The sequence below is a fragment of the Ursus maritimus genome, unplaced genomic scaffold (genome assembly GCF_017311325.1).
Source record: "Ursus maritimus isolate PB19 unplaced genomic scaffold, ASM1731132v1 scaffold_3, whole genome shotgun sequence".
In the NCBI taxonomy this organism is placed as follows: domain Eukaryota; kingdom Metazoa; phylum Chordata; class Mammalia; order Carnivora; family Ursidae; genus Ursus; species Ursus maritimus.
In genome coordinates, this window is record NW_024425563.1 from 24,777,556 (window position 1) to 24,803,478 (window position 25,923).

Here is a 25,923-nt window from a genome sequence, read left to right on the forward strand (position 1 = left end):
TCTTACCACACACAATATATTTTTATCTACCGCTCTTTCTTAGAGAAAAATAAGCTCAGTGTGCTATCTTACTAAAACTTTATTAACATTGTTTTCTAAACATTTGTAGGTAGTGCTGGGACACCTGTCACTTTTAATGAAAACGGAGATGCTCCTGGACGTTATGATATCTTTCAGTATCAAATAACGAACAAAAGTGCAGAATACAAAATCATTGGGCACTGGACCAATCAGCTTCACCTAAAAGTAAGTATCAATATAAATTTACATTAATGCAGGTAGTTCTCAAGGAGAAATGCTTTATTTTTAAGTTTATAATACAAGTGTTTTTAGAATTATCTCATAATTAATTTTTTAAAGATTTTTAAAATTTATTTATCTGACAGAGAGATAGAGGAGAGCACAAGTAGGCAGAGCGGCAGGCAGAGGGAGAGGGAGAAGCAGGCTCTCTGCTGAGCAGGGAGCCTGATGCCGGGCTCATTCCCAGGACCCTGGGATCGTGTTCTGAGCTGAAGGCAGCTGCTTAATCGACTGAGCCACCCAGGCGCCCCTGTCTTGTAATTAAGTTTTTAGAAAATGTATGATTTTATCCTTTCTTCAACTTTAAAATGTTATGGAAAATCTCAAATATCTATAAAGAAATATGATATCTGGAGGGATATAATGAAAGACCTCATTTCCTTTTAAGTGACTGCATTATATTTAGGGAAATTTTGCCCTTTTCTGAAAGACTCACTTGTTTAAGTATTGGTACACTCTGTGTGTGTGTGTGTGTGTGTGTGTGTGTGTGTGTGTGTGTGTGTTATGGGGGAGGGATGACAGAGTGTGCCACAAATGATTAAATTTAGGCTTAAAAATAAGTGTATTTCACCTTTGCCATATCATAAATTAAGACCTTATGGCCAAATTTGATTGACGGAAGTGAATCACGATCTGTATTTATATTACCTCTTTGAATCGCCACACCAGAGGAAGTTAATGTACCCAAGAGTGATGTCCAGATCATTTAACAGCCTTTAGGGCTGCCTGCTGTCCCTGGCTACCTGGGCGTCATCAGGCCCAAGGCCCACGGATTTTACAGTTCCTAGAAGTAAGTGGCCATGTAAGGAAAACTTGGAAAGTGTAACCTAAGTGGGGTCCCAGGGACTGGGTGTGGTGCCAAAGGTGGCTGGGCATTTGCCTGCCCTGCTGTCGCCAACACAGAGGGCTCTGTCTCCTCCTACTGGGTCTGGTGGGGACCCGGTGGGGGTGGCATGCAGGATGGCTGTGGGGTGGAAGAGCTTCATCAGGTGTGTCTGGCTGGCAGCAGCCCTCCAGAGGGGCTCTCCTGGGGAAGGGTCTCTGGGGACGGTGGAGAGAGCTATGTGGTACTGGCACCCACCAATTATAAGGGGCTCTGGAGCGGGAAGCTGATCCTGAACCTGATTGATAAGGGAGGCCCAGAAAGGGAGCAGGGCTGTCAGGGGCTGTATACAAAGGGAGGGTGTAGGGATGGTTGGAGCCGCATCTGCTTATCCCTAGATAAGGAATGATTTCAGCTTTCAACAGCCCATGGCGTGATATCAGTGCACACTGGCTTCTTCGAGTATAGAGAAATCAGGAGCATGCCCTATATAGTCTCAGCTAAGGATTGGAGTTCATTCATTGAGCCCATCTTCGACACCTATAAAATAGGACTATTAACAGGAACTGGGGGCCGAGGCGTTGCTCGCTACAATAGCGGTGTTTCCTCTGTAGGCAGCAAGGTGCTTTTAAATGCTTCAAATGAACTAGAACCATATTCATCTACTGTCCAATGGATCTAATGTGTATTTCCTTCTTTCCTATATTGAAAGTATCTCCTCTTCTTGATTCTCAAAGCCATCACCACACTGTGATCATTGAGTTTATTTCCTAAATGAATAATTCAGTTCATTTCCTAGCCATACCTTGTCCTACCTAGAAGGTAAAAGCGTACGGCATACAGAAGGATGGAGATCATTCTTGTCTGTGGGCCTATAACACTTGTACACATGCTTTCTTGGGTTTGAACCCACTCAAAAGACACTGGTTTGAATATATTTTTCACTTTCTGTATCTCCAAATATAATGGTCTGCGTATGCAGCCTCAACCACCAAAGTTTTCAACAAGGAAGCAGATGATGAGAAATAATAAAACTGGGATATTTACGATCTACTGTCTCTGAAATGACTTCCTGATAATTGTCACACTTCTGCATTCAGTAATGCACAAAGACAGCTAATATTTCCAACTATTGTTGTGCTTTGTAAGACCACAAATCTACAGTTTACTACATGTAGCAGCCTGAGGAAGTCTTATCTATTGTTCTGCAACCCAAACTGACATCGATCGAAGCATTGTTTTGATAACTCTACAGGTTATTCGTGCCAATCTGAAAATCAAGAGCTTTGTGGCAAAAGCCCTTTTGAAAGTGGACTTATGTGGAATAAAATAATTAAACATGACAAAGAAAATTTGTAAGGGTAAAAGTAGGGAACCTACTTTTTATCTGATGTTTATTAATGCCAAACTGCCTATTATATTCTTATGATTAAGGATGTACATAACACAGTTCAATGGTTGAAAAATATGTGCACTACTATATAATACTAAGCTACCTAAAATATTTATACGTACAAGTACACATGCACACGCATCTCTCTGTGCGCGTGATATATTTACTATACAACTTCATATTGAATCTCAAGCTGCTCTTTTATGTACATTTAACGGTGCATGAAACTTTAATGTTTATTATTGTGTTATTGTTCATAAAATATATCAAAACGATTTGTAAGAATTATTTCTCATGCATGATTATGACCATTTGTAACTAGATAGTAGTGCCAGCTTTACTGAAACAGAGAGAATGTATCTCTCAGGAGCAAAGTAAGTGGGTTAGACTGGGGGGAGAGATTGTAAGTCAAGGGTTGACTTCTGGAGCCTAGCAAGAGAAACTGTTTCTCCTTGGATCAGTGACCTGGTTGAAGGTCACCTGTTTGAAGGAGTACGGGGTGCTTGGAAAGTGACCAGTTTATTAAAGTTCTGCTTAGGGGACCCTGGGTGGCTCAGTCGTTAAGCGTCTGCCTTCGGCTCAGGGCGTGATCCCAGAATCCTGGGATCAAGCCCCACCTCAGACTTCTCTCCTGGGAGCTTGCTTCTTCCTCTCCCACTCCCCCTGCCTGTGCTCCCTCTCTCGCTGGCTGTCTCTCTGTCAAATAAATAAATAAAATCTTAAAAAAAAAAAAAAAGTTCTGCTTAGATAGTGGTCAAGGCATGGAACAAATGCTTTGCTTCAGTTTATCATCTGTAAAATGGAAACATGAGTAGCACCTATATTGTATGGTTGTAATAAGAAATAAATGAAACAGTACAATAAAGTATTGAGTCCAGGGCTTGGCTTGGCACACAGGAAATCCATAAACATTACCTATTATTAATCCAGTATCTCGTGATTCTATGTGGCAGTGGGAGAGCTGACAACCAATGTGGTGAGTGGAGCACTGCTTATTAGAGAGGCACTTGGATTTGCTTTAGAACGTTCTGAGAATCTCTTCATTAAAATGCTGACCATTTGTGTCCATCGTCCACTCTTTCTGCCTATCTTTAATATTGGCCTTAATACTTCAGAAAATCTACGCTTAAAAAGTAACCTTTACATAAGACAAATACAGACTTTCTTTTTGTATGGTGGCAGATGACAAGCTATTGTCAGCTAGGCAGTTATTTTTTGAATGGATTGGATGAATTCATTCTGTGCACATACTCGGTGCTAAGTTTTGAGACAAGACGGAGTAAGTGGTTCTCAGGGTGCTCACAGACCGGAAGGATAGGCCGGCGCTCAAACCGACGATGCCAGCGCAGTGAGGCAGGCGCACTGAGCAAGGGGCGTGCGTGGTTTCGCAGCGGCGGCCCGGAGAGTGGTTCCCAATCTGGCCTGACTGCTGAGGAGGGCTGTGTTGAGGGACAGGGGAGGATACTCTCCCCCGTGTACGCCATCTCCTTAATCTATTAAACTAGATTTTACAATAGATTTGACACGCTCAGTGGTAAGCATTTATCAGCCAGTTACCGGGCTGAATTCTGCGTATTTTCAAAAAGCCGGTTTTTCTAGCGGAACTCAACCATGAGGCAATTTTGTACACAGAGAGTGTACAATTAAACAAGCATGAGTGTGACAAATTTGCCCTGAGTGTACCTTTAGTGGAGGGGAAGAATTTTTAAAATGAGTAGTTTTTTATTTCTTTTTTCCTGGAAAATTAGGAGGTGTTTTATTTCCTCAAAAGCATTGTCTTTATTGTTCCAAGTATTATTGTTTCTTTTTCTTTATTATGGAACTAACATATGTTCTTAATTTAGCAATTACAATCAATTAGTATAACGGTTTAGTTTGATTTAGGTTTTCTCTTCAGTCATCTCAGTCCATGCATGAAGGGCGTGTTGTCTATTTGAGAGTGAATTTGAACAATTAGGTTTCTCCGTTTTGTTAGGCGAGTCTCTCAAGAGGCAGGTGGTCCTGATTAGTGATTATAAAACGTACTGTAACCTAGAGGTTCAGAGTGAACAGCCGAGCCTGACTTGCGAGAACAGCCGTATGCTGCTTTAAGTCCACGGGGAGAAGGTATACAGAGGTTACTGGACGTACCTAAAATAATGCAGGGTTCGCTTTTTTATACTTCCAACCAGAGCTACTTTTTTTTTTTTTTTTTTGGATTATGGTAGGAATGAGGCCTCTGGTTTTGCTTGTCTTATTTTTTTGTTTTCTTCTTTTTATTCAAGTAAATAATGCAGAGATAAATAAATGTAGTGAAGGACAGTGTCTTCGTAAGAGTGTCTCAACCACAATTATTAGTAGCACGGTGTCCGTTGGAAAGGGTGATTTGAAGGGAAAGGGCGATTTGAAGGGAAAGGGCTTCATTGACCCTGGTTTAATTTTGAGTGGGTCACTCCGTTAGAAGAGAGTAACTCTTGACCAGGTACTGAATCCTGAGCCTCAGTTTTCTCATCTGTGAAGTGGGGATAAGAAATAGGCTTATTATGAGGACTGAACACGTTAGAATATAGTGGTCAAGAATGAGACCTCAAAGTCAGAAAGAAAGATGTTTGAATTCCATCCTTCCGTTCATGAGTCTTGTGGCCATGGGCATGTCATTTTACCCCTTTTAGTCTCAGATCCTTCATCTGCGTGGAAAATCATGACTAATTCATGAGATAATTAAAGGAAATCACATATGCAAAGATCCCAGAACATTGCTCGCCACATATTCAGGGTTAAATGAATGTGGTAATAATAATTTGTTTCATTTTGTTTTGCCACTGTAACCAACCTATTACCAAGGACCTATAATTTCAATCTACAATTCCATATATGCAAAGTCTTTTCTGCCTTTATCTTGACGTTTTGGGTAGGGATTAACCTTAAAAAGAGGTACATGCACCGTGATAACTTACTTGTGCCTGTGCACTACACCCAAAATGTTTATTTTGGTATTGAATAAATGGGCTGCAGGCTTTAGGGACAACCAGAAACTTGAGCAAAATTTCTGGTGGGGTTTAGCCTAATTAAATCTCTTTCCTAAGTCCATGTGTTATAGTACTTACAATATGATATTTTAATTGAATATATGTGTGTGTGTGTGTGTATATATATATATATATATGGCTTCCTCAGCTTGCTTCGAATAGAGAAAGGACGAATTTCTCTGTACACTCATTTGCCTCACGGGTTTGCTGTTTTGGCTAAACCTAGCAGCTTTTCTATAATGAAGGATATTGAAATAGTCTTGGAATAAGAATAGATTGAATGGAGTTAGAACAGCGTTTGGGAGGAGACTTGACCTTTTATTTGTTTGGACTGTTAGAAGTCATGCATTTTTGGGGCACCTGGGTGGCACAGCGGTTAAGCGTCTGCCTTCAGCTCAGGGCGTGATCCCGGCGATCTGGGATCGAGCCCCACATCAGGCTCTTCTGCTATGAGCCTGCTTCTTCCTCTCCCACTTCCCCTGCTTGTGTTCCCTCTCTCGCTGGCTGTCTCTATGTCTGTCGAATAAATAAATAAAATCTTTAAAAAAAAAAAAAAAAAAGAAGTCATGCATTTTTTTTCTCTGAGTCGATTTCCGCATTTGCGAAGTTGCCTGCATTTAGAAACGCTCTTTCATATCATGGTCAGTACTTATGAAAGATAGTTCACCCTACGAGGCCAACATATATAAGCTCTCCCTTTCCCACAAACCATGAATGTGAAGTCAATTCTCTGAGACCTTTTACTACATTCTGACAGAACCTTAAATGTCCCCGTAGTTCCTGCCCTTATACTCCATTCTGGAAAGACTATTCTGCTTCCTTCCCTTATAACAAGATGACTAATTGTCAAAACTATATTTTGGTTTATTAGGTGTAAATTTATTCTTTTTTAAAAAGCCATTTTTGGAGTCAGTAGTTATATCTCTGTTTATGAGAAAATAAGCATTTGGTAAATTCATGTTTTTGACATGTTGAGCAAATGTCAAGGTGATTAAATTTTAACTATGTTCTTGCTAGCCCAGAGTAGGTGCTCAGTAAGTATTTGTTGAATGTCATGAATAGTATGCTGATATTTTCTAAGTACTAATTAAATATGGAACAATGATCCAAGATGATTGATTAGGAAGTAGACTTGTGCACAGATGACTTATTCAGTGGCTTCTCCCTGCCAAGCAGAATGCTAAGCGGTTGAGGAGTACAAAGTTCAATAAAATAAACTTCCAACTATCAAAAGATTTGCAGTTTAGGGTACCTGAGTGGCTTGGTCGGTTAAGCGTCTGCCTTTGGCTCAGGTCATGATCCCGGGGTCCTGGGATCTAGCCCACATCCTGCTCCCTGCTCAGCAAGGAGTTTGCTTCTCCCATTCCCTCTGCCCCACCCCCCCATTGTTCACTCTCTCTCTCAAATAAATAAGTAAAATCTTTAAAAAAAAGATTTGCAATTCATTTAAGGCAACTATATACTTGAATAACTGCAATAAAAGCATAATTAGGTACAGATTAAAGACCAAACTATGAATTCAGAAGGTGTAATGATTACTTCCAAGTAGGGGGAGTGGATAGAGCTTCTTGGTAGATGAGATTCAAATTTAAATGGTTGCAAGAGTGTATAGGCCGTGGAAAAAGAGTCCATCCATCCATCCATTCCAGAATAAAGTGGCTCCAACATGCCTTTGCTGTGTTGGGTGCTGTAATGAGATAGAGGTATTTCACATTCAGTCCCTAGGGTCACACCCGAACTAGTAACACTAAGAAGGAGCAGAACCCAAGGATTCTGTCTCTTTCATGAGTCCACAATGCACCCATCCATGTTCCTTTTTTCTTGTCTATTTTAAACACACATTCTTATTAGCAAAGTAGGATTCGTGCTTACAAAGAAGCATATTCTGTCTTTGTCTGGAGACTGGGAATTGGGAACTGTTTTGATCCAAGTAGTTTTTGATATCCCCATGGAAACAAGTGGGGAAAACCCTAATACTTGGATGGCCTGATGGGAGAAGCCTCATATCTAGAAGATTCCTACCATTTGTTCTCAGAGAAGCACTGATAACTTAGAGCAAAGAACCTATTCTACTTGTCTTTTAATCTTCAAAAATTAGCATAATGTGGGTCTCACTAAATATTCATTGAATAAATTAATGAACTAAAAGATAAAAATAATGTTATCTTCATGAGGCCATAAAGGTGAGCAGACCCTACAATACTAATCTGGAGACAAAGTGTAACCTAGGAGCACATGGGGTAAAGGTAGAGCTCAGAGCCATAACAGTAATCAAGGATAAACTCAGTTATAAAAGTCAGAATGGAGAATCTAGTTCAGGATCCATCTAATCAAGCCCTATAAAAACCAAGGGATGGGGCGCCTGGGTGGCTCAGTAGAGTGTCTGCCTTCGGCTCAGGGTGTGATCCCATCAGGCTCCTCTGCTGGGAGCCTGCTTCTTCCTCTCCCACTCCCCCTGCTTGTGTTCCCTCTCTCGCTGGCTGTCTCTCTCTCTGTCAAATAAAGAAATAAAATCTTTAAAAAAAAAAAAGGGAAAATCCAAAGTCACACACAGGAGAATGTGTGTATGGGACCCACATAAGATTCTTCAGGACTTAACTGTTAGCATTACTACTGGCTTCTATTCCTGCCATGCCACTTGCAGAGCTTTCTAATCCTCTGTGGGGCCTCAGAGTTGCTTAGTGGCTTCTGATGCTAACCTTGAAGGAGCAATGTCTATTGCTGCCTGTCTGACTGATTCTGTCTGCCTTATCTGTCCTATCTACCTGTTTTGAGCCTTGTTCCCTAAGACATTTAAAAGGACTTAATAAGATCCATTTATCGTGGCAGGATAAATAAACCAGTAAGTGAGGAAGAAAGAATAAAGAGAGTTAATAAATTTTTGTTATTAGTCAAGTTTGATTTCCCCATCAGCAATTATAACCTATAGATTCATCTAGGCTGCTCAGTGGAGTAAGAATCATGCTGATATTTTAAGAATATGCAAAATTATGCCTTATAAAAATATAGTTTCCAGAAGAAAGTGCCTCCAATGTGCCATTGCTGTGATATTTTAAGAAAAACAAATTATGCCATAGAAACTATAGTTTAATATGATTAAGAATTGAGATGCTGGATTCTGTTACCTCAATCTTGTTGAAGGCAGATTCCTAGAGTAATCCAGTAGTCCCCAGGGAATCTAGTAGCTTATCAGGGAAAATGTAAGTAGAGCATTAAAAAGTCTATTATTATTGATGAAAAGTAGGTGAAGTTGCAGGTGCTTAATTAGATATTTTAATAAGTAATTGTGACAGTGACACAGAAAGGGAAACGAAAGCTGAAAAAATGATCGAGGTCAAATTAGAAAAGGCAAATCAAAGAATATAGTGCAACTCAAAGAAGGACATAGCATAAAATACAAATGCCTCTTTATACCAACACCAAAGAAGGGCAAAGGAGGATGGTGACTCTAGACTGTTATGGGGATAATGAAGTTATAAAAATTATAATAAGTGGTATTTTAATCCTTATTCTAACCCTGGGAGGAGTAAAATAAGAACAATTTTAACATGATGAGTAGAATAGGAAGGTTAAAATAAGGTTATAAACATAAAATGATAATGTAGAATAGAGGAATAACTGGTAAAAAAAAAAGTCATTTTCTTATGGTAGATTTACTAAAATACATGTGAACCCTGTATGCCAGGGTACCTTTAAAAAGCTCAATGGACACATCAGTGTTATTTAAAATCTATAACGTACAAGAAAATTACAGGTAAGAACTGCAAAGTATTATATACGAATAAAAGATGTCGCCCCCAGCTATAGATAGAGGTCAGTTGCTGGTAAGGGCATGAAACTAAAAGGAATAAAGTTTCTGGGTCTGTTGACTGAATCAAAAGTTTAACATGACATCTTTCCTCAAAAGTGCCACTATTTAAGGAAGGAAAATAGAGCCAGAAGCTGGATCCTCCCCCAAGCCCCTATACCATTTTACTGAGGTTATAGATCCTTATCTCCAGACGATTCTAGAAATGTGCAGTTGTGTGTATCTCAGGAGGTTGAGGCATAAATCCACAAATAAATGACAGAAGGATATAACAAGGACACATTAAAGCACTAAATTTTACTATGGCTTGTTTGCTTGTGTTTGTTCTAAAATAATTTTTAAATAAACCTACTTTGAGATAATTGCAGATTCACATGTAGTTGTAACAAATAATAAAGATCTCATGTCCTCTTTGCCTGTTATCTTGAGAACTATAATGTGATATCACAACCAGGAAATTGACATTTATATGATCTACCAATTTTGTTTAAATCTCTCCAATTTTACTTGTACTCATGTTGTGTGTGTGTGTGTATGTGTGTGTGTGTTTAGTTCTGTGCAATTTTATTACCTGTGTTAGTCCATGCTCCTACCACTATAGTCAGAATACAGAACATTTTCATCACCACAAGGATCCCCATGTTGCCCTTTTATTGCCAGATCCACTCCCCTCCCATATGCCTCCCCCAGTACCTGGCAACAGCTAATGTGTTCTCTATTTCTGCAAATTTGTCATTTCAAGAATATTTTGTAAATGGAATTATACTGTATGTAATCCTTTGAGTTTAGCTTTTTTCACTCAACATAATTCCCTCATAATTTATCCAAGTTGTGTGTTCCTTTTACTTGCTCAGTGTCATTCCATGGTATGGGTGTACCAAGTTTGTTTAACCTCATCCTTTGAAGGACACCAGCAAAATAATTATGAATAAACCCTCTATGAATATTTGTTGAGTTTTGGGTAGAGAGAAACAGGGAAGACTGATGTCTTATCTCAGAACTGAGCTAATTCATTTTTATGTGACAGTTTTAGAGTTTTAGTTAGCCCTTTAATATAGAATATTTTTAGAAAATAAGAAAGGGAACATTATTGCTGTAGCAGGCACCTTAGACTTGTAACTGGCAGAGCGATGCCTTGGATGACACCTATGACAATTGCAGCATATGTACCTAAGGAGAAAAAGTTCTCATTTAAAAGTAACACCACCTAGGTCTAGCTCCTTTGAACATCACAGTCTGTGAAAACAGACCTGCATTCTTCCCTCTCGTGCTTCCCTTTCCATCCCTTCTATCAATACTGCACTAACGTTGCTGTCTGTGGCGCCAAAGGAAACTCTGTTTCCAAGACTTCCTCAAAGTTGCCCCTGCTCTATGTTTCTTTTTTTTTTTTTTTTAAGATTTTATTTATTTATTTGACAGAGACAGCCAGCGAGAGAGGGAACACAAGCAGGGAGAGTGGGAGAGGAAGAAGCAGGCTCCCAGCAGAGGAGCCTGATATGGGGCTCGATCCCATAACGCCAGGATCACGCCCCGAGCCGAAGGCAGATGCTTAACGACTGTGCCACCCACGCGCCCCCTGCTCTATGTTTCTTAAGTTGTCCGAACACGCTGGTAGGCTTTGCTGTATTTGTTTTCATTTGACTGCTTTGTAGCAGTCAGATCTGTTGGTACATGCATTTTTTTTTCTGCATTCAGGCCATGATTTTAGATTCCAAAAATCAGACATGACTTTTAGATTAGGCTGCTGTATGTTCTTTGAGACTACTGATTGAAATTCTTTGTAAAAATGTTAAAAGGGAACCCAAAGGGACAGTGACTATGGAAATCTCCTAGTAAGAACGTACTTTGCGTTTGGGATCTGTGAATTAAAAATTTTAAACTTGTACAACTAATGACCCTATCCCTAAAGTTAGCTTATCCAAGAACCAGTCAAGTTTTATACATGATATCCATAAAATGTTTGATAGAGATGTGATTTCATGTTCTTTAAGGCACAAATGGACTTAAAGGACAGACCCTAGGAAGCTCTGTGATGATGCAGAAAGCATCACTGGAAGTTAGGACACTGGTTTTCAGCCTGAGCTCTCACTAATCTTGAGATGATTTTGTGCTTTACAACTTAATATTTGGGGCCTCAGTTTCCATGTTTATAAAATTAGAAATCAAATATAGCTTTTCACTAAAATTTCTTCCAGATCTATTATTTTCTAATTGGATACTTGGTTAGTAGTTATGTAATATGTGTTTTCTTATTTATTTACTTACTGTTTTTTAATAGAAAAACATACTCTGAACAGTGTAAGGCCTCGTTCATTCATCTAGTTAGAAGTAAAGCTCCAGGGTAAACCTCGCTGGTCAGAGGTCTTATGTGATTATTTTCAATTCGGGGTATTTATTTGAAGGAGCATGGCTAACTTACAGTCTACGAATATTAAAACAGAAAATGGGAGAGGTTACTTTTGTTTTAATAAACATGTAAAAATTATTAAAAATGGCTATGCTCTTAGTTCTCTCTTGATTTTGCAGACAGGCGTTTTTATAATATGCTTTAAAAATAGGACTATGCTATAGGGAAGGTAAGTTTATTCTGTTAGATGGGCTGAAATCAAGCAGGGCTAAGTAGAAATAACTAATGTGATTTGAGAAATGCTAGTTTATTTGGAAAGCACTTTTGCAGCAAAGATAAAAGAGAGCTAAGTTCCATGTGAAGAATTAGGGGATGTCACGGAAGAGAAAAACAGCCCACATCTGAGCAATAAATGGGAGCTATGCTTATTTTTGCTCCCATAAAAAGGGAAAAATAGAATGATTTCAGAATTCCCACCGTGCCACCTCAAATTTGGTTGCATTCAGCTTGTGACATTGAGGCAATCAGTGCACGAGCATTTATTATTGCACTTTTACCTCCGTCACAGTAAGCAGCTTTATGTTTGCAGGTAGACGATTCGGGGCTCAGGCACAGTGATCACGTCTTGATTCTGCCTTCATGCCTGCTTATCCATTTCCCGAGTCTCTCCAGAGTTCTTCCCACTCTTTCTCGGCTTTTCACATATTTGTATGTTAAACTTTTCTCCCGAGATGAAGTTGCGCATCTGTTACTAGCCGGATAAGCAATTACTGGGCATAGCATGAAAAATAGAACTTTTTCATATCCTTTAAGAGAGCCTGAAGAAATAATTGGCCTGAGAAAGTTAATACCGTTCTACTACCCTGATGACACAGCCTCCCACGGGACAATTGGCTCATTTCTTTCAGAGTTTGTGGTGGCTCCGAAAATTAGGAGATTGCCTCTCTTACCAAAAAATGAAAAATAAAAACAATTTTTTTTTCTAAAGCTGTTGGAAACTTGAGGCTGAAACAACTTCCAAAATGATAACTGTGGGTCTTGTCCGAGTCAGCATTTTCTCCAACGCCTTCCTCAGAACACTGGGTCTGCAGGATTTTAAACAGCTGCTATCTAGGCACACGAAGGCCCCCTGGTCAAGTAAGTTTAGGGAATGTCAGGACAACTGTTTTTGTGTTGTTTTGCTTTCCTGCAATACGTGTGGAGCCTTTAATACGCTAATGCACATCACGACTGACTGAGAACTAGGCATTGGATGTACTGTTTAATAAATCTGATTTGACCAGGAATCTCTTTTTTATTTGAAGAACAGTTTGTGGAACTAATACTCCTTGAAGCTCGCTTTGAGAAATGTTGACTTAAGACGAATTTTCCACCTAAGCTGAATTTTACATTTATTAACTCATTTAATCTTATCATAAACCTGTGACTTAGATACTGGTAAAATGACCATTTTTAGAAGAGGAAAGGAAGATTAACAATAAGTTGCTTTATTCAAGTTCACTCAGCTAGCGGAAACATAAGTGAAATGCACGGGCGCACAGGGCCCACTCCAGTGTGCAGGCTTCTGGGAATTCTGAAGTAGAATCAAGAAGTGGTGAAATGACTGGACACGGGAAACCAAGAAAAGGATGTGATGACCCTGAGGTAGATGAGAATGCGGAGAAAGATTTCGGGGAAAAGGTTGCCGTAGGACAAAGCCCCAGGGAGGAAGTCACACTGAAGCTAGACGGAGCTTGAATGTTCTGGACAAGGGACATGAAGGGAAGGCACGCCAAGAGTAGGGAGTAGACTGCACAGGGCCAGAGGGGGGCACACTAAGAATTTTCATGAAGACCAGGGAATGGGAAGGGAATGATAGAAGATCTGTCTAAAAAGTGAATTTTCAGTTTGGATCTTAGCTTTGAGTGTGGCTGTCATCCTGTAACTAGCGTCAGTTCCTATAAAGAAATGACCTGATCACCACCGGGCATTAGGAAGAGTAAATGCCGTCGGCCTACAAAAAGATGGCTTTCAGAGACAGCTAAAATTTAACAATGCCACTTGACCATTTATGTTATGAGAGAATAGGCCTGCTTTTGACTTAGGGTTTATTTGCTACAAAAAGAAAATTATCTTTTATTCTAACTGCAACTTTTTTCTTAGTTTTTCAAGTGGGATAAGCAGGTTCTCTTTTTACAAAACACCTCGGTCTGTTCTTTAGTATTTTCTTGAACTTCGTATTGACTTGATCTCATTTTAAGGAATTTAGGGAATTTTAAGGTAAGGATAACAACAATTCAAAAAAAATTTTAACAATTATTTCTATAATATTGGTTAGTAACAGGGTACTAAGCAGATATCTTATAGTTTAAATTAATTTTTACTAATTCCCCCTTATTTTTGCATATGTAAGTGAACAATTCAGTGAACAAACTCAGGAGACATTGCAACAGAGTTTTTAGTTCAGTTGACAAATTACAGACACTCTTGTTGTACCCCAGAAGACAGACAAAAGTAAAATTTCTTTTGCTAGAATACCAACTGCTTTTGCCCTTTCTTAAAAACTCCAAAAAACTAGTTGGCCAATGCTGATACATCCTGCCAGCATCAGAGCAAAGCCTTGTTGTGATGTCCATGGCCTGCTATCAGGTTATTAAAAGGTCCCTGCTCTAGAGTAGAGGGAGACCCAGTTAGCACACTACAGCTCTGACATCCTTCCTCATCTAGGAATTGGAGGTTCCTGTTATATACTAACTAGCTCCTATTTGATTGAATCCTTTTAAAGGTCAAAAGGTTTCATATGTGAAAATACTCTGTAAACTTCAAAATGCTGTAGAATTTTTAGCTCTTATTTACGAAGGCCATAATCATTTCATATAGAGGATAATAGCCACACAAAGTCACATTTTTAAAAAAAATTCAACTTTTTCATTTTCTCCTTTGGGAGGATTTTTGACATATGTTGAGGTACGCATAAATTGAGTCAGAATTGGATTTGCATATTTTCCAACAAAACTGAACTTCTAATATTTAGTTTCTTCCAATTTTTATGTCCTTTTTTGGTATGGGGTATATGTGTGAAGTTCAGTCTTTTACCCCTTCTTAGAAAAAGAACTTTTCATCCCTACTTCATATAAGATAATGCCCATGGAAAATTCTGGTACTGTAATTGGCACACAGAGTAGGTTCTCAGTAAATGTGGGTTGAATCTGAAAAATTTCATTGTAGGTTTGTCACTTGACCATTTCTCCCTTACTTCATATGGGTAGGTCCAACTGGGAAGAGAAAATATGTTTTTTTTTCTTTTATTGTTCTTTTTTTTCTTTAAGTTCACTGATCATTCTTTAGCTTATATATAAAATAAAATCCTTGTAAAATTAGAGAACTAAAGACCAAGATGAAAAAACGGTAACGTTTCATGAACGTGCCCTTTTGCTGCCATTCAGGAGATCATATATATTGGCATGACAAGGGTAGCTGCTTTTATTTTTTTTAATGTTTTTTTATTATATTATGTTAGTCACCATACAGTACATCCCTGGTTTTTTATGTAAAGTTCGATGATTTATTAGTTGCGTATCACACCCAGTGCACCATGCAATACATGCCCTCCTTACTACCCATCACCAGCCTATCCCATTCCCCCACCCCCTCCCCTCTGAAGCCCTCAGTTTGTTTCTCAGAGTCCATAGTCTCTCATTCTTCATTCCCCCTTCTGATTACCGTAGCTGCTTTTGTACCGGGAGCCCTCACGGTTCAGGGGTACACCTCTGGAGCCCGGCAGCCGTCTGCTACTGCTCCCTAGTGGTGACCGCAAACTGCCCAGATGGTCTAAATGTTGCGTGGAAGAAGAGAAAGGAACAGCTGCTCTGGAGCTTTGCAGCTGCCTCTGCCCTCCTTGTCACCTAGCAAATATTCAGCATGGCTCATGGAGCAGGAGACACGCCATGGCAAGCTGTAGTCCTCTCCACACCAGTTAGCTGCTCATTCCTCACACAAACCACAAACCTCTCTTCTGCCATCCTTTACGCATCTCCTTTTTCTTATTCCCGTTCCTTCTTCAGGATGCTAAGTGGGAATGGCGTCGGGAGACTGAGGGGCTGTACCCAGAAGGGTGCGGGATTCTGGCCAAACTGTATTCTGCTCTTCATCTCCAAAAATTCCTCCCATGTCAGACATATATGTAAATACATCGTTGCATTTGGCTTCCAATCAATCTTTTATGATGATATTGCTGTTTATCTGTAGCAGGAACAGTATGAATATAGGACTATTATGAGTTTTCACTCTAGTCTCTTTAAGGAGAATCACTTTTGCTCTCCATCATCAGGTCTAGGTAGGAGTCACTGAAATAAGCTTGTTTGATTTATATCAAGAAGATCAGAGGAAGAAATGACTATATCAGCAGATGAGAGGTAGAGGAATGACGAAAGGAGCATAGGTTGGTTTGGTGGGAGATTGGAAAGTTAGAGTTTTTCAAGTAGCTGCTAAGTGCAAAAGGTACGTATACAGAGAGACAGAGAAGGGAGAGACAGAGAAAGAGAGAGGGAAGGAGATGAATTCTTCGGATCAAGAAAACTGTAGAAGAGGGGCGCCTGGGTGGCACAGTGGTTAAGCGTCTGCCTTCGGCTCAGGGAGTGATCCTGGTGTTATGGGATCGAGCCCCACATCAGGCTCCTCCACTATGAGCCTGCTTCTTCCTCTCCCACTCCTCCTGCTTGTGTTCCCTCTCTCGCTGGCTGTCTCTATCTCTGTCGAATAAATAAATAAAATCTTAAAAAAAAAAAAAAAAAGAAAACTGTAGAAGAAAGCAGGCTCAAAGGGGTACAAAAGAATTTTAAGAAATCGTGCTTGGTTAGATGGGTGACATAGACATTCATCTTCTGGAATTGCTGAGAAACTTCAATAAATATTTAAGTGACTTTCAAATTATTGTTTTGCTATTTACTCACTATGCTGTGAGGCAACTGAGTTTTTTGTGGTGACAGTGCCTAGTGTTTTTTGGAGTAAATCATCACCTAGAATGTCGGTTAGAATGGAATTTCAGGTTTTACAGAAATGTCCAAATGATTCAATGTCATCTGTTGTTGTCCCTGGAATTCTATATGAGAGCTGAAGGGAAACTTCAGCTCCTTCTCTGATATTACAATACTGGTTTGGGATGATAATCTACTCTTTGGCTTTGGATTACTGTATGGATTACTTGTTTTTGTTTTGGGGTTTTGTGGGGTTTTTTGACTCAGTATTAAGTAAATTCACTAAATTAAGACAGCCTAAGAAGTTCCTTTAGGTAACTGCAGATTGGAAATTAGCCTTTAACCTTACTTCATAAGATATCAAATATCTCAAGAAATGAGAGACCATTCAAACGGACGCAGGAGGTGTTGCACCCAAGCATGGATTGGTTTATGGCCTAAAGTCCTGCTCTGCTTACTGAGGCTTTGCTCTGAGGGGTTGGACTTGGATACCAACAGTGATACTAGGAATGTAAGGAATGGATGGCCAAGGACAGAAAACAGGCCTCTGAATTATGGAGAAGAGTTCCTACTGAAATAGGATGGCTCTGGTAAGCCCTGGAGGCCATAGAGTGAGCACTTCAGGATTTGGCTCTAGGATATTTTTGTGGATTCAAAGACCGCAAAACCTAAGCTTCTGAAGAAAACTGCCTGACCTAGAAAGGGAGCTGCAGAGTCAGTGGGGACCGGGGGTGTAAGTTTAACTTATAATTAGGCTTTGATAGAAGGCAAGAAGTGTCTACTATGCATTCAGACTGGAGGGAATTTATGCCCTGGGCCTGTGCAGTCAGAATCTTCCCTGAGTTTTTAAGGAATAAAAAATTTAAAAAATATCAAAAAAGGTGGGAAGAGAGAAAAAGAAGCAAAAAATAGTGTGGGCTGATTTTCGAGGAATTTCTGTAGAGTTTTAAAAGATGGAAGAGACCTAGAGATAGTTGCAAGTATGAGAGACACTAAAAACTGGGGAAAGATGACCTCGTAGATTGTGCTCTGTATTATGAATTCAGTCCTTTTTTGGTGTTTGTGACATTAATACACATTGGAATCACTTTTCATTATTTTGGTGTGAATTTGTTTTTTAAATATTATGTAATACTGGACCCAGTTCACAGGGTGCATGGGTTTGCTAGTGTTAAAGATATTTACAGCCGAGGAGCCCGAGGCTCAGGAAAGAGGAATGACTTACTCAAGAGTCTTCACCAATAGCACTTGACAGAGAAAAACTCCAGCTGCTTCTACTGTACAATGGCTGCCTCCATTGACCTCCATCATGTTTCTTGTTACTAACCACCCTAGGAGAAGAGTGGGTGGAGGCCTGGGGATGGAGGGCTAAAAAGGGTAAGAGAGACATAATTTATATATTATTATATATAAATTACAGAAGAGAAGAGAGTAAAATTCACATTAATGCCTTAGGACATAGAATGGTCTTTGAAGGTGCCTCATAAATGTAAGAGTAACGTAGTCAAAAATGTAAGAGTATCAGTAAAAAAAAAAATCTGGTGTGCGTATTTAAATAAATATAATGTTTCAGAGTCCCACATTGATATTTGATTATTCGGTTATGGTGGTTCGGTTAATATTTTTCTTTCTTTTCTCAGCTTTAAAAACAAGATTCATGGGTCAAGTGGCCGATTTGGTTTCACTCCCTAAAGGCTCTGTCGTCTACCCTCACAGTCTATGGTAGCTCAGAGCCAACTGAGGGAAAAAAAAACCCCAGAGAATTTAAGAGGATAGCAAGTAAGCTGGTTCTGAGACAGCTTGGAATTCAATAGGGCTGACAGAAGACAGTGAGTCATGTTATGCTCTCCTGGCCTAATCGAGTCAGAATTCATCAGGGAACCTCTGCACGGGAAGTGCCAATTCCACGCCTTAACAGCCAGGACAATCGATAGCATCAGACAATACATGTGGTCTCTGGGCCAGCCGGCAAAACAGTTAAAAAAAAAAAAAAAGTGCACTGCGTTTTGTGAGTGTCTAATTAAAAAAACAAAACCAAAACAAAACAGAAGGAAGAAAAAAGAAAGAAAATGAAAATGAAAGAAATGGAGTTCTAGTTATCCTGAGGGATTTCGGGTCACAGCACACTTAAAGACTTACTTTGTAGAAAAAAAAGGCAAGGTGAAAACAGAGTTGGAAAACACATCTGAAGATTCAGGTAGTTAAGATTTCAAACAAACGCCAGTCCTGAGGGTATAGCCTCATCACTGACCATGTGAGAGGTGGGGAGATCCTTAGCTCCTAAGAAAAGGTGCGTTTACATCTGACGTCAGAATGTATTCATGATGAGTATGTGGCTTTCTGAAATCATTGCTTCCTTTTCTTACAGCCCCTCGGTCTGTGCTCAGACTCCCTTGGCTACTTGCAAAGCCTTCTCTTGATCACGATAAACCCTATGGCTGTGTGTTACAGAGTTCTCTATCCCAGCTGAAATCAGTGGATCTGCTTCTTACGTCTGGCAATGATAACGAGTTTAATATTCTGCCAGTAACTATAGTAGTATTTATGATGGCATGGTTTATTGATTAAACCAGTAATTACTTTTTGGTGTAGGTTACTGAACAGCATCGTTGACTGAACCCAGAATTATGAATTTAGTTCCCAGGTTGTTTGGTAGTGGGGCCATTTAAACTGGTGTTTTAAGTTTGACTTTTAAATTTATTTTGAAGTATTCATTTTAGCAAACTGCTTGAAACGGAGAGTAAAACTACCTGTTGGTACCACTCCAGGTCTTGGACCCAGTGTTGAGAGGCCATCTCTTTTTGTTGTTTATCAGTCCTTTGTTTTTGATCTTGTTTTTCTGGTGACACCTCCAAATATTATTTTTATATATGGAATCCTTCATTTATCAAGTTATTTACACATTATGATAAAAAGGTAATGACTTGGTTCACTTTTGCCACCCTTCACTCTCTCCTCTTCTCCTTGTGCTTGTTTTTATGGTATCATGTTGAGATTCTGGTTTTCCTTCTGGTAAATTTTGTGACCATGGAAAGATATACTTAAGCCTCTATTTCGGACTCCCACCTTTAGACGTATATCTTACGACATAAATCTCAACTTTCTGCTTCATAAGAAAAATATTTCAATACATACACACTTTGTTATACTCTTTCGTCTCGTGTATACAACCCATTGTTTTTGGAGCCAGACTGTCACTTTGACATCATTAAGTTGTTAACATTGACATTCCGTCTTGTGCTTCTCTTTCTTTGTCCCTAGATTGACTCCAAAAGTAGAAATTGGGTAAACATTTACATTATTAGGACTGTGTAAACATTTTTTAAAGTCCGGGCTAAGACTGCATTTCCTCCTCCAAAACATCTGATGCCATAAACTTGGGCCACCCAAAGCAGAATGTCACTGGCATCAAGGTCAGATGGGTCCTCTTTTCTTATACTCAGTGTTTTGCTTAACATTCAAATGCCATTTTTATGTGCTTGATATTTAGACATAAAAAAATATTTGTCCTGATTTTCCAATCACCATTCTTCTTGTTTTCTCTTGCACATTTGTCATTGTTCTCTCTCTCTCTTTCTGTCTTCTTCCCTCCTTCCTTCCCTCTCTCTCCATTATCCTTATGGGTCTTCCTTCAACTACCTTGGAGATTTCCCTTCTGGACCTCTCTGTCTCTCTGTTCCCAGCTTTACTGGTTACTTTCTAAGAGTGCTGGGTAACTGCCCTCCCCTGATTCACCTTCTGGGATGGAATATCATCTCATGAGTTTCATGTTTTCCTCTTACATAGTTTACTTCCTATGTTTTTGGGATACATCTTCAAATAAATTCCCATGCCAGTGTACAAGGGAAGAAAACTATCTCAGTAAATGTTCAAAAAAGAGCTATATTCCGGCTTGTACTTAGTTGATGGTTTGGTTGGATCTGGAAGTATTGAGAGAAAACTATTTTCCATCAGAATTTTGAAGGAATTACTTGTTTTTTTCTAATACCCAATACTGCTAATAAGAAATGACTTGGAAGAAACTGGAGGTGCTTTGGTGTCGTCTGTCATTCCTTGTACAGGAGACTCAGGAGGCCCTTTCAGTGTCAAGACTCAGGTCCTCAGCACTGGATCATTTCTTTGTACTAATTATTAGATATTATACTACCCCTCAATCTTCTCTGAGTTTTCTTTTTGGAATTCTGCTAACCAAACAAACATCATATACCCCGTGGGATGATCCTTTATTTCTCTTACATTTTTTCTCTTATTTGTCTCTTTGCTTTATATGCTCCACATGCTTACATTTTGTCTTCCACTCTTTCCAACTTTTAATTTCAACAATTATACTATTCTCTTTACTAGTAACAATTTTGATGCCTGGTATTCTCTTTTAATGGCATCTTATTTTGTATTTATGGATAGATTTTCTTCTTGAATCTCTATAAATATATTATTTACAGTTTTTAAAAGTTCCTTTTTTAAAGATTTTATCTCCATTTATTTTAGAGAGAGAGAGAGAGTGCATGAGAGGGGGAAGGAGAAAGGGAGAGGGACAAGCAGACTCTGAGCCGAGCATGGAGCCCAAGGTGGGGCTTGATCTCAAGACCCTGAGATCACCGCCTGAGTCAAAACCAAGGGTCAGACGCTTAGCCAACTGAGCCACCCAGGCACCCCTGAAGTTCTTTTTCATTCTGTGGAATACCTCTGTTTCCTCCAAGATCAGAGGCTTTTCAGTTTGTTTATATTCTGTTCTCTCTTTCCCTTCCGGCTGTTTNNNGATAGTTGGTTTAAAAAATTCCTGGATAATTGGAATGGGTTTCCTCTGCTGCTGTGAAAGATGATTGACTTTTCCCCTCCTGAATCTCTGATCTGAAGAAGTCAGACCAGGAATTTGGTGCAGGTGAGAGGATGGTGGGGCATATCTGTTGGCAGGTGAAGAGGGTTTTTTCTCCTGAGGATGGCCAGCATACATACACACTGGAGGTCTTAGTATTCCCATTTGTTTGTTCAGTTTCTTTAAGGAGAGCTCTCTGCTAGAGGTAGATGCCAGTTGGATGGAGTGGATGTCTTATCCCGGTTCTGTAACATAGGCAGTCAGTGATCCTGCACATCTACTATTTCAGCACAGTGTTTTCATATCATTTAAATTGTACAAAATTCAAACTACTGTATCTGGCTGTTATATCTTCATGGAGTTTCCTTTGGGCAAACTGGTGTTCTTTGAAGCACCCTAGCCGTATATTTTAGGTTATGAGTCCTCCACTTATTTTTGTCTTTCAACCAATCAACCTCCATTTCCTATATTTCTGGTATTTATTTAAAATGTCCTCTGTTGGTGGAGCACCTGGGTGGTTCAGTCGGTTAAGCGTCTGCCCCTTGATTTCAGCTCAGATCATGATCTCAGGGTTGTGAGATCAAGCCCTGTGTCGGGCTTTGAGCTGGGCATGGAGCCTGCTTAAGATTATGTCTGTCCCTCTCCCCCTACTCCTCCCCACCCCATTTAGAAAACAAAAAATAAATAAATAAAAAATGTCCTCTGTTGGTTACAGCTCCGTTTATATTTTGTGGCATTATATAATCTCTAATAACTTTATTCTTTCTTGCATATCTAGAATTTTACTGCAGAGGCGTCCTAGCATAATGGACAGCAAATTCAGGAGCCTGCTCCTTATCCTAGTCCAGCAAGGTCAATGCGGTTTTGAAAGTAACTTCATGAAATGTTGTCTTAGTTGGAGAGAGGGTAATTGTCTATTAGTTGTGTAGACAATTAGATTTGGAAAAGAAATGACAGACATCCTAGGAGTGATATTTAAAGCTGGTCATAACTTAAGCTGCCAACATTCTAAATATATGTTCTTAAGGCAAGATTTTGTTGGGATACTTATGAATGAATATATTATTTAATTGGATGCCCACTTTCAGAAAGAGTTCTATATTGTGTTTTTGTCCTTCCACGTATCTGGTTTTCCAAGGGTGGAGTAGCCAGAAGAAGTGGTAATTTATGGGTGGGGGGGTTGGGAAGAATATCAAAGAATGCTCCTGAAGTTTTTAAATAGCTTTATAATTTGGCATCAGTGGCATTCAGGGAAAGGAAGGTGTATTTCAAGAACTCTTCAACCTTCTAAAAAATGGGTAATAGGAATAGTTCTAAACTAAATTATTCATTACCACTTATAAAAACTTCTTTAGGGACTTCTAGTCCTTGTCAGTGGGCAAGTTGCTTCCTGGAGTATAGAAGATATTTTGAATTTCTAATTTCTAGTTTATTTTATATTCATACAATGAAGTTGGCTATTGCAGCTGGAGTGGCTTAATGCTTTGAGCCCTAAAGTTATAATTCAAGAAATATCCTACCTGACAGATGTTTAGGACCCATATCCCACTCCATGCTCACTGATGCAAGGATTTTTCATCCAACATTATTCTATACTGTCTCCCAGTGGGGGAGTGCAGGTGAACTGAAATCAAATATAAAATGACTAAAGGCCAGAAAATATGAATATGTGATGTAGAGAGTAGGCATGAGGCAAAGTGCTGATTGAAAAGAAATGAGATAGGAAAGAAGCAGTGGGTGGTGGGGTGTGTGAGGGAGTGGGGGGGTGTGAGTGGGTAGGTAGCCAATAGAAACCAAAAGAAAATATCAAGTTAACTTTAGGAATCAGGGAGTTTGGAAAAGGGTGATGCCGTCTGGAGTCAGAGAAGGGTTAAAAGGAAAATCAGAATGTTCTGGTCTTGAAATCCAAGTGAATAAGCAATAAACTCACATCTCAGGTGACTATAGAGAGAACATTCTATCATGTGGGGTTAAGTTGTTCTTGGAGTCCTGAGTGAAAACTCTTGAGCGTTTTTAAGGACTGGAATTTTAAAAAGGATAATTTCTGGGATTGATATTGTTTAGATCTGAAAACCTGGAAGACCTGGGACTGACTCGGGTGTCTGTAATTTGCTTTTTGTATTCAGCTTACAGTCCTAACACTTTGCAACCAATAATAGAGTAGACATTCCTTTCTAAATGGATAGGATGTGTCGTGGGCTAACTTACATTGTCAGAGGAGTGCAGGAGAAGACAGGCTTTATTACCACATATTAGTGGGAGAAACCATTTGGCCTCTACCATTGCCACAGCTGAACAGACTGACCCCAGCTAAGGAAAGCTTCCTCCCTTAAAGTTCTCCACCTGGTTTCATTCCAGTTTTGGTGACAGCATGTGAATACTACCTGAGAAGTACCCGTCGGTCAGTATTTGACCAGCAGCTCTGAGCTAGTGTCCCTTTCTTCTTGCAGTAGAATAAAATTAAAAATAAAATTCAGGGGCGCCTGGGTGGCACAGCGGTTAAGCATCTGCCTTTGGCTCAGGGCGTGATCCCGGCGTTGTGGGATCGAGCCCCACATCAGGCTCCTCTGCTAGGAGCCTGCTTCTTCCTCTCCCACTCCCCCTGCTTGTGTTCCCTCTCTCGCTGGCTGTCTCTATCTCTGTCGAATAAATAAAATCTTAAAAATAAATAAATAAATAAAAATAAAATTCAGTTTCAGCATCTTCGTTTCTTTTTGAACAAGTTCAGCGTATCTTGGAAGAACAAAAGTTTCATTGCGTGGGGCCTGTCAGGATTGTTAAATACCTCAATTGGAAAGCACCTCTTTGCAAACAATAGGTACTTGGTATTTTTGCCAGCCTCATTGTAGGGAGCAAATTAGGAAACATTGGCTTGTGGCTACATGATATAAAACGAAAAATGAAGCTAGATTAAGAAACTACCCAGGCTTTCGAAGGCCCACTGTTTTGAGAGAAGAAACAACATTTTCCTTATTAGGTACTTGTGAAGCTTTCGTGTGTTCATTTGGAGCTGCTAACATTTGAGGCATAAATTTAAGAAGAATAATTTTGAGAAGTATCATGGCAGGGTGTTTTGAGGAATCACAAGGATGGGGCTGAATCATTGCTGCTTAGCAGTAAATTTGCAAAGGCCTTGTTCTTCTTTGGTTTATTTTGAGGGATTGCAGTCTTGATTTGTTCTTCTCCCTGATTTCCCTGTGGGTACCGGCTACCTTGACAGAGGTAGTACGTTTGCTTAGCATGTTTCATCCGAGCTAGGTCCACATCCCTTTCGTGATTCCCAGCTGATTAAAGCGCTACAAACAGTTGTCGTGATACTGAAGCTGCCAGATAGGCCCTAGTATCACCTTTTTTTACGTTTCCATTTTGGAATAGTTCCATTTACTTTTTAACCTGATCAACACTTTTGTCTTCAGGGTAGGCATTATTAACTGAAATGAGGGAAAGCATTGTACCCTTTTATAATATTCTTTAGTAGGCAATGGATTAATGAACTGCGTATAAATTTAGGAGATTAATTGTTTAACCTGAAGTCAAACTCTTAAAAAATCTTCAGAAATTTGGGGTGCTGGGGTGGCACGGTGGGTTGAGGGACTGACTCTTGGTTTTGGCTCAGGTCGTGATCTCAGGGTCATGGGATCGAGCCCCACGTTGGGCTCGGCACTCAGCGAAGAGTCTGCTTCAATTTCTCNTTCCCTCTCCCTTAACCCCTCCTGCCCCACTCTCCCCCTCTCTCTCAAATAAATAAATAAACCTTTAAAAAAATATCTTCAAAAATTTGTAATTATATGAAGTTAAAATAGCAGTCCACAGAGGGACAAGAGAGAAAGCCATGCAGTTTTCGTGGAGAAATGTAAAGCGGAGAACCATATGTATTGTATGCTGGTCAGATAACCCTAAACTGTTGAGTGTTTAAAATTGACATCAGCACTGAATCACCTATGTTAAGAGAATTTTTTTATTTAAAAAATAAAATCATTTAGAAATATTTTATTTCTTGGAATGTATCTTTTTTGTTGTTATCATCGGTGTGAATAATGTAGTCCATGTCATGAAAATTCACAAAATCTTAAACTGAGTAATGAACTCACATTGGAAACGTCTGAGTCAAAAGGAGATAATAGTGTTTGGAAGTTTCCCTCTTTTTTTGCTTTCTCAGCCATCTCTGTTCTGTTTTTGTTCTAATTTTGAGATCCTTAAACTGATATAAAACAGCAGCCAAATTTCTTCCTTTCTTGTTATTAAAAATGGTTTACTAAATAATTTTGATTTAGAGTGGTATAAATAAAACCTTGTTTACTTCTTCTTTTCCTGTCCTTTAGAAAAGTTGAGTACCAATTCCACAGCTCTCTGATTATTTTTGGCTACCAAAACGAATCCAGCAGCATTTGGAATGCAATCTCGTATCCTATTCAAAGCTCTACCCCTCACTTTTCCAGTGTAGCATAGCACTATTATTTTGGCTAACTGAAG

At 39.4% G+C, this 25,923-nt stretch overlaps 1 protein-coding gene across 2 annotated transcripts in view; it reads left to right on the forward strand.

Moving 5' to 3' along the window:
* Positions 1-25,923, forward strand: part of LOC103676623 (metabotropic glutamate receptor 8) — a 580,162-nt gene that overhangs the window by 449,271 nt on the left and 104,968 nt on the right. For both annotated transcript variants that reach the window (XM_008705831.2, XM_040644056.1), the window contains one exon: positions 110-246. In XM_008705831.2, coding sequence (XP_008704053.2) covers positions 110-246 — 137 coding nt within the window. The remainder of the gene's footprint in view (positions 1-109; positions 247-25,923) is intronic.